Below are 10,000 nucleotides of genomic sequence, written 5' to 3' on the forward strand. Positions count from 1 at the left end.
TGTGCAGATAATTTACATAAAAAACCCCCGAAATCGCCATATGGCTTAGTGCGATTATCAAATTATGCCAAAATAAAAAGTTAATAGTTTAACATTTGAAAATGAAGTAATTAACACATGCATAAATATTAGTATTGTAATTTTACTGTTGTACTGTAAATTGAATTATTATTAAATAGTTTTTCTTAAATACACATTTATATATATATATATATTTATATATATATATATTTATATATATATATATATTTTATATATATTATATTTTCATATTATTTTAAAATAATAATAATAATTAATCAAATTTGATCACATTTTGGTCCCAATATTTATTTATTTATTTAATTTTGTCCCATAATGCATGCAGCCCTACTAGTGTCTTCATGATACTAAAACACAATGATGTTAATGTGTGAGTGTGTGTGTGTGTGTGTGTGTGTTTATGTGTGTATGTGTGTGTGTGTGTGTGTGTATGTGTGTGTGTGTGTGTGTGTGTGTGTGTGTGTGTGTGTGCGTGTGTGTGTGTGGTGGTAAAGAGGTGAAAGGTCATGTTTTGGGGTAAATGTGAACAGACCCTCTCTGTACGCTGAGCCCAGGAAATGAGGTCGTTTCCTTGAGTGTCATACAGAAAGGAGCTGTTTGGTGATGATGACTGGATCAGTGAGAACAGTCACATCTTTCTGCCTTTCTCTTCATCTTAATTAGCAGTGTTTATTAAGTCACGAGAACTGTTAGAGAGGTAGACAACTGAACAAACCAGTAGATATGTGATTATTAGACAGAAGAAATCCAGCTGTGACTTGAGTTTTCATTGGCGTTGCAAAGCTAAGTTAGGCTCAGGGCTGGATTAGAAATTGGTACCTGGACTGGATTTTTATTTATTTATTTATTTATTTATTTATTTGTTTGTTTGCCATGACAGCAGCCCATTGGTTTGTATTGTCTTGCTTCAGCCCTGAAACTATGTGGAAATATTACCTAGTCTATAAACAGGATGTCAGCAGAGACCAGAGAGACAGGACATCTATCTATCTATCTATCTATCTATCTATCTATCTATCTATCTATCTATCTATCTATCTATCTATCTATCTATCTATCTATCTATCTATCTATCCATCCATCCAGTGGTGAAAAAATGTTTTTAAGACATTTATTCTCTTGAAGGATCCTGCTGAAAATGATTAGTGATCAGATGCATGAAAATATAAAGCGTGTCTTCGTTGTGTGTGTGCAGATGTGTGCATATTCTCATCTCATCTCATCTCTCCTCGTTTGCGTCTCTCTCCAGATGTGAGCAGCCGCTCTGGTTTGGTTTTGGGGGGAGGTGCGTTCGGGAACGCTGGAATCTGGGTTTAGTGGAGGAAGTGCTGGGAATAATGTCATATTCCCAGAGAGAGAGAGAGAGAGTGAAGCACACCTGCTAATACCCATCAGGAGCTCTTTAAATCCACACACACCTCAGCACTAAACCGCTGGATCACGTATGTTATGAGGGCTTTATCAGGGTTAAAGCATGTGACAGAGTGATAAAAACACTGGAGCACACAACCTTCTGCTTTATAAAGCCTTGAGGGTGAATGAATCATGGTAAGTTATTCTTTCATGAAAAGAGTTCTTACATATGTTTCATTTAAGGATCAATTTTATTTTAGACGTTTGTCCTCAAATTCTCTCCTGAGAACTAAAACAGACTCAAATGAGTCACTAGTTGTCATTCAGTGAAGAGTCTAGAGCTTAAAATGAATGTGAAACAGCTTGGATCATTGATTAGAAATGTTGGACATTATATTGAGACGGCACACTACTGTTTAAATAGAACCTATACATAAACTGTATTATTTATATACTATTATAGTATTTAGAATTTTTTTTGATTTAACTATTAATTTATTCTTCTTCTTTTTTTTTTTACATTTTTAGTGCTGCTTACGTTATAAGGAGCGAGAAACAATAAGTAACACATAACATCACAAACAAATGTCACAACCCTGTTAATTCATATTATTATTATTATTGACAATATTTTCATATGATTTGATATATTTGTGTAAACGATTAGGCAATATTTAATGTTACCTATGCTTTGGCAATGTTAAAATTCTTTTTAATATGCCAATAAGGCTTTCTCAACGTCTTTATGACTTTTGTTCAAATTATGCAAAACAAAACGACAATGTTTACTTTCACGAGCCGTCACGTATTTGCAAGCTTGCAGCGGGAATCTCGTAAGTTTGAAGCTTAAAGGCTTCCGTATGTCTTCCGCCCGCAGCATCTTCTGGGATTTCTAAAAGTTCAATTCTCTCAAATCTGCATCCGATGCATCCTCGATATCAAGAACGCATCCAGGCATTCACAAACATCCTCTGTACTTGCCTTCTTGAGTACTGGAATTGAACTTCGACGGTTAATGATGACGTAGAGCGAGAACACAAGAACACATATTGAGGAACGGTCAGTGTCTTCAGCAGAACCTGTGTGAATAGACTTGTGTGTGTGTGTGTGTGTGTGTGTGTGTGTGTGTGAGACAGCTCTGTCATTAAGCTCACGAGGCCTGCGCTGGTCCTGGATCACAGCAGGGGGCTATGGGTCATCTGATAGACTGACATGTTAGAGTCCAGCTGACAGCAGAGGTCTGGGTTAATGAACCAGTGTCACTGTGTGTGTGTGTGTGTGTGTGTGTGTGTGTGTGTGTGTGTGTGTGTGTGTGTGTGTGTGAGAGCGAGAGAGAGAGAGAGAATGAGACTGTGTGTGTGTGTGTGTGTGTGTGAGAGAGAGAGAGAGAGAGAGAGAGAGAGAGTGTGTGCGCGTGTGTGTGTGTGTGTGAGAGAGAGAGAAAGAGAGAGTGTGTGTGTGTGTGTGTGTGTGTGTGTGTGAGAGAGTGAGAGAGTGAGAGTGAGTGAGAGTGTGTGTGTGTGTGTGTGTGAGAGAGTGAGAGTGTGTGCGCGCGTGTGTGTGTGTGAGAGAGTGAGAGAGAGAGAGAGAGAGAGTGTGTGTGTGTGTGTGTGTGTGTGCTGCAGGTAACAAGGCAGACTAACAAAATGCAATAACTGAGACTATACAATATTTTATTTTTAAGTACAACACTTTTTAATATTTCTAAATGTTTTTCTACTCCCATCTGGTCTCTTTTCCTTGGTTTTCTGTCTCTTCTGCTGAAGTTGAAGGCCACAGAGAGCGACAGATGAAAGGATACATGAGAGAGAGAGAGAGAGAGAGAGAGAGAGGCTCTGTTTGTGTCTCACAGCACACGTAACACTATTAATACGAGTCTGTTTTGTGTCAGGAGCTTTAATTTCATCTGTGAAAGACACACACACACTCATCTGTCACTGTAACTTCATTAGACGCTGACAAGGGGCCGGAGACACACACACACACACACACACACACACACACTCCAAACAAAATTTGATATGAAACAATATTTAAGCTTCTAGTAAATATTTTTAATAAAACAATACTCCGTCGTGACATGAGGCCGCTGTGATGTCACTATTTACTCTGATTTGTCAGAGGGGTTTTAAAAAACCGAGTAATTAATTACAAGGCCGGGGTTAGTGGCTGGACTAGTTTGTTAGGAGTAGTTATTCTACAGCTGATTAGTTTAGTTCTGTTTGATATCGTCTGTGATATCAAAAACTGCTGAGCTTACTTTAGAAGAATATGCTGCATATTATTTGTGTGCAGATCATTTAGTTCAGTTATAAATTATTAACTACAGTAAGTTTCAATCAATTAAAAAAAAAAGGATGCATTAAATTGATCAAAAGTGCCAGTAAAGATATTTATAATGCTTATAATGTTTTAAATGCTGTTCTTTTGAACTTTCTATTCATCTGTGAATCCTGAAAAATGAAATGTATCACAGAAATATTGTGCAGCACAACTGTGTTCAACATTGATAATAATCAGAAATGTTTCTTGAGCAGCAAATCATCATATTAGAATGATTTCTGAAGATCATGTGACACTGAAGACTGGAGTAATGATGCTGAAAATACAGCTGCGCATCACAGAAATAAATTACAGTTTAACACATATTCACACAGATATTTGAAATTGTAATAATATTTCACAATTTTACAGTTTTTACTGTATTTTTGATTCAATAAATGATAATATTATATTAAAAAATGTTATCACTTTCTCACATAACTTCTTGAGCTCTTTGTGTTTTCGAGGAATAATATGCTCTCTGACTGACAGCTGTCAATCAGATCTGATTGAAAACTTTCTTTCAAATCTTTGGTCTCATCTCAAACTGCACCGGCTCCTGTAGATCAGACCGGTTTGAGTTTAGTGTGGTCTGCTGGTTTTGGACTCTGTGCTGGTTCTGGGTCTCTCTGTGAACAGACAGACAGACTGTGCTCTGTTTTCACTCTAATCTAAACTAGCTAAGCTGGGTTATCTGTCATGCTAATGAGGCACATTAAACTGAAATTGCCTGGAAGACGCGTTACTGGTTTCTCTTTCAGTTCTCCGTTGTGTTTTATTGGTCAAGTGAGTCAAATGAGTGAGTCGTTGACATTCAGTAAAAGCTCTAAAAATAGAAATATTTGAGATCTCTGAATTCTGGTCTTGGTAAATCTAAACACAGTTTGATATATCGCTGAGATCTCTTCTAGAACTCTATAAAAGAGGTGTAGAAATGATTTTTACTCAGAAATTGCGAGTAAATACTACAAATAAGTAACTCTTTGAACATGACGTTTTGAAGAGGAAAAAACTGAAATAGTATTTTCTTGTAAAACATATTAGAATGATCTGTTTTATTTACAACTTTGAATAATTGTATTTTATTTTGTTTATTTATTTATTTATTTTTGTTACATTGTATCTGGAGGCTCGTGAGTAAAAATATTACTGGAGTGTATTTAGTGATATTTTTTGATTTGGTTTCATTGCTGTTTAGGAGAAAGATTTGAGATATTATTTTTCCTGTGGGTGGGTGGGAAATATGGTGGTTTTACTTCATGTTAATGTGTCTAAGTTTGGTTTTAATATGAGTCAGTTCAAACCATAAATGAAACACACACACACACACACAGATCTTTTCATATTTCTCTTTTTCATCACTCCTCCCCCAATCCATCCGTCTTCACCAAGATGGAGCTGCAATTTCTGTGTGTGTGTGTGTGTGTGTGTGTGAGTGTGTGTGTGTGTGTGTGTGTGTGTGTGTGTGTGTGTGTGTGTGTGTGTGTGTGTGTGTGTGTTATATGAGTCTATTGGTCTGTTCTGGCTTTAGGCAGCGAGACCCCAGGTGCCAGGAGATGTTTGAGGTGAAAGGTGTGTGTGTGTGTGTGTGTGTGTGTGTGTGTGTGAGTGTGTGTGTGTGTGTGTGTGTCTGTGTGTGTGTGTGTGTGGTGTGAGTGTGTGTGTGTGTGTGTGTGTAAATGTGTGGGCCAGTAGCTGATAAGGAGGGAGATTCAGAGTAATAAATTACAGAGAGAGTTACAGAGAGTCTGATAAACAATAACTGTGTGTGTGTGTGTGTGTGTGTGTGTGTGTGTGTGACTGCTCAAATAAATTCATTATGTCCCACCTGAACTGGCTTTAGTGAAAAACCCTTCTAGAAACCCTCAGATCCAGTGACCATGACTAAATTTATTTATATATTTTTATTTTTTATGGATTGTGATATTTGACCTCAAAATTCTAATTTTAATTCTATATATAATACATACGTATATCTATATATATCTGTGTACATGCATCTATAAATCAGTATAAGTAAAGGGAAATTATGTGTGTATGCATGTAAAGAATTTAATAATATTATAATAATAATTTATGTATATATCTAAAATTAAATAAAGTAGAATAATTTAAGGTGATTCAAAAATAATCAATTTAGAATTTTTTATTGATTTATTGTGTATATAAATATGTGTGTTATTTAAAATAATTATTTCTTTAGTCTATTCTGATTTTAAAAATAATTAAATTAATAAATAGTTGTATAATTCAGTTGCTCTATTTAAATGTGTTTAATTGTCATGCAAAAGAAATAAATCTTAGCGGTTCGTAAAATAAGTTTGATTTATATGAGCAGATGTTATTTCTTGTTTCTTTTGTTTTGAGGTGAGATGTGACCAAGACATGCTTTCATGAACGAGTTTGGGACTCTGAGCCGATTCGTACCTGCATTCGGACGCTTTTTAGTCTTTGTTTTGGCCGTCGGCCCGCGTCGGTCCTCGATGACAGATCTGCCGCTTTCACCCGTTTCATCAGAGCTTATTTTAAAGCAGTTTGTTTCTCTTTAAGTCACGAAGGCCTGTTTGAATGGAGGCTCCTTTTATCAGCTGCTGACTTTCCGATAAATGAACGTCTCAACAAAGAGCGGCATTAGCAGGGCCACTTTGAAGTGAAGTTTGCTGAGCGTGTTTTGATTGAGCTCTCATTGTGAGTGGGAGAGAATTTGTGGAAGCGCGGAGAGAGGTTTTCGGGAGTTTCGCGGTGGGCGATTCAATAAAGCCTTTAGGAAAAAAGAGCCTGAGACAATGTAAAGACAGAAGCACATGTGCGACGTTAATTACTGCCATTGTAAAGTGTACAGTGTTGCATTGTTTCTCCATCATTAGGATTAGACTTGTGCGAATGTAAACATCACATTTATGTCACACATGACCTTCATTACTGCGGGATTGTGGGAAATATGTACAATGTGAAAGGGAGACGATGAATGGCGGCTCTTCTGATTTAATTTCATTTCAGTGCAGATCTGACCAGGATTTATGAATAAATAGACGGTTTTTAAATGTGATTTCTGTCCTTCTCTCTGTAGATCTGGAAGACAGAGCGAGTTCGTCGTGGGGGAATGGAGTTCGTGCAACAAAGGTGAGTTTTACACTTTTAGAAATGCTTTTGGTTTCGGTGTTCAGGTTCAAATCTAGTGAGCCGTCTTGCTGTAGGCTCCCTACATAGGCAGCTGACTTCTAAGGCAACACCCCAATTTCAAATTAAGTGATCAGGCTTTGACTAATTTGACTAAACTGATGTCAATAGTGTTTGACGTTAATGTGTTTCTGAACTAATGATGCATTATCTCTTATTAGTATTAAAATACCTGCATATATTATATTATATTATATTATATTATATTATATTATATTATATTATATATATTATATTATTTATATTATATTATATTATATTATATTATATTATATGTTGTATTATATTATATTATATTATATTATATTATATTATATTATATTATATTATATTATGTTGTATTATATTATGTTAGTTTATATTGTATTATGTTATGTTATATAATATTATTTTATATTATATTATATTATATTATGTTGTATTGTATTATATTATATTATATTATATTATATTATATTATATTATATTATATTATGTTGTATTGTATTGTATTATATTATATTATATTATATTATATTATATTATATTATATTATATTGTATTGTATTGTATTGTATTGTATTGTATTGTATTGTATTATATTATATTATATTATATTATATTATATTATCTTGTATTGTATTATATTATATTATATTATATTATGTTGTATTATATTATATTATATTATATTGTGTTGTATTATATTATATTATATTATATTATAGTATATTATTATATATATATATATATTTATATTTGTTATATTATATTATGTTGTATTATATTAAGTTGTATTATATTATATTGTATTATATTATATTATATTATATTATATTATATTATATTATATTATATTATATTATATTATATTATATTATGTATGGTTATTTTATTTTTAGTTTATATATTCATTTTTTTATTTAGATTTATTATATATTTATCACTTGTATTACTAATGTATATGTCACATTAGATAAAAGCAAAATGAATAGATGTATATTTATTGTTTACTGGGTTTATATTATATTAAAATATCATTTATGTACGATTATTTATTTTATCATTTATATTTTATTTAAATTTAGATTTATTATGTTTATTATATATTTAGCACTTGTTATATTCCTCATTTTTATGTCGCTTTGGATAAAAGCTAAATTAATAAATTAAATTTATTGTTTTTCACTTTCACTTTATTTATTGTTCGTAAACATATCAGTATTTATTTCAGTTTGAGATATAATGTAGTCTTTATCATTTATGTAAGATTATTTAACTATTTATTTATATTTATATTTATTATATTTTGATCATTTATTGTATTCCTCATTTATACAGAATGTCGTTTTAGATAAAAGTTAAATTAATTAATTAATTAATGTAATTTATTGTGTAATTTTTATTTGATATTTATTCTCTAAAAACCTATACATGCATATTTTTATTGAAATATTTAATATATATATATATGCATATTTTAAATGAGAGCCAACTCTGATTGTATATTTTATAAATATCAATATTTATTTCTATTTTAGATATAATATAGAATTTAATATAAACACAATTGATGTCAATAGAGGTTCACATTAATGTGTTGCTGAGCTATTGATGCATTGCTTCTAATTACATAATAATACAGTGCACAGATAGTTTTAATATTGTTTTTTATTAACGTTTTCAGCATTTTAATACTAATATTGTTTCTCATCCTCCACACTGGATGAACATTTTTGCATGTTGAATTAGTGGCAGTGCATTGTGGGATTGTTTTATCTGTGTAGCCTTTGCATCGGCTGCATCTTGTTGTTTAGAGGCAGTCGCTGCATTACATATTGCACTTTTTGCACGTTATTATTGCGCTTGGATTTGACGGCGATGTCTGAGAGGTCAGAGGTCGCTCTGCTAGGGTCTCGAGATCTGAGATTAGCAGAATCAGCGATCAGGTCTGCGGAGGTGAATCAAGGACGTGCTTACAGAGCACTTTCACACGCCGGACAGACTTTCAGCTCCATGCGTCCGCCGAATGCAAATTAATTTCCAGAGCTGAACGTCAGCACGCTTCAGTCTGAGGCTCCAGAAGGGGAACAAAACAAACCTGAATGACAGTCGAAGGTTGTAGGTGTCGTGACACGCTTTAGACCTTTTACTGTAATTTCGCTTGAAAGCCAAACATGAGACTGACATTAATTCTTGAGTACGTGACCTGTGAACGCCTTTGATTTATGCCAGGTTTATTTAATTATTTATGATTAAATTTGAACAGGAAAAATGTAAGGCAGGATTTGATTGGATCATAAAGTGAACTTTACATACTAAAGATAATTTTTTATTTGTTATATCAGGTGGAAACTAAAGTAGTTTCAGTGGTGGAACAAGTTTTTGGGTTTTGCACAATAAGACCAATAATGCATATTAACTGTATACTGTAAATAGGGCCAATTTTGATTTTATATTTTTCTTCTTTAAAATGCATGCATTTTCACTTTCTTTATCATTTGTACCCTTAAGCTTCTCAATATTTAATTTAATTCAATTCAATTTAATTTTATTTTATTTTATTTTATTTTATTTTATTTTATTTTATTTTATTTTATTTTTATTCTATTTTATTATTATTATTTTATTTTATATTTATAATGTGTGTATTATCATTTATTTTATCATTTAAATTATTTTACCATGTATAGGTCTGTATATTAAATGATTTGATTTGATATTTTCCCTCTTTAAAATACATGGATTCTTTTTTTAGTTTTTTCCATTAAATGCATCAATATTTCTGTGTATTCTTTTAGATAATAATATAATATAATATAATATAATATAATATAATATAATATAATATAATATAATATAATATAATATAATATAATATAATATAATATAATAAATTCATGTATTATTGTTTATTTGATCATTTTTATCATTCATTCATGTATTGTCATTTATAAATTTGCCATTTTAATTCATGATATAATGATATTTATCCTGTTTAATAACCATATGTCTTCTTTAGAAGGTTATATAAAAGATAAATTATGTTTTTTAACCATGAACAGTTCAGGTGTATTATAATACTGTATATTCCATTAAACACATCTGTATTTATGTGTGTTTT

At 32.0% G+C, this 10,000-nt stretch overlaps 1 protein-coding gene across 1 annotated transcript in view; it reads left to right on the plus strand.

Annotated features, from left to right (window-relative positions):
- LOC109049766 (transcription factor 4-like) overlaps positions 1-10,000 on the plus strand; it is a 153,864-nt gene that overhangs the window by 29,230 nt on the left and 114,634 nt on the right. The window contains exon 4 of the mRNA XM_042778510.1: positions 6,788-6,840. Within this exon, the coding sequence (XP_042634444.1) occupies positions 6,788-6,840 (53 nt within the window). The remainder of the gene's footprint in view (positions 1-6,787; positions 6,841-10,000) is intronic.

The sequence above is a fragment of the Cyprinus carpio genome, chromosome A21 (genome assembly GCF_018340385.1).
Source record: "Cyprinus carpio isolate SPL01 chromosome A21, ASM1834038v1, whole genome shotgun sequence".
NCBI lineage: Eukaryota > Metazoa > Chordata > Actinopteri > Cypriniformes > Cyprinidae > Cyprinus > Cyprinus carpio.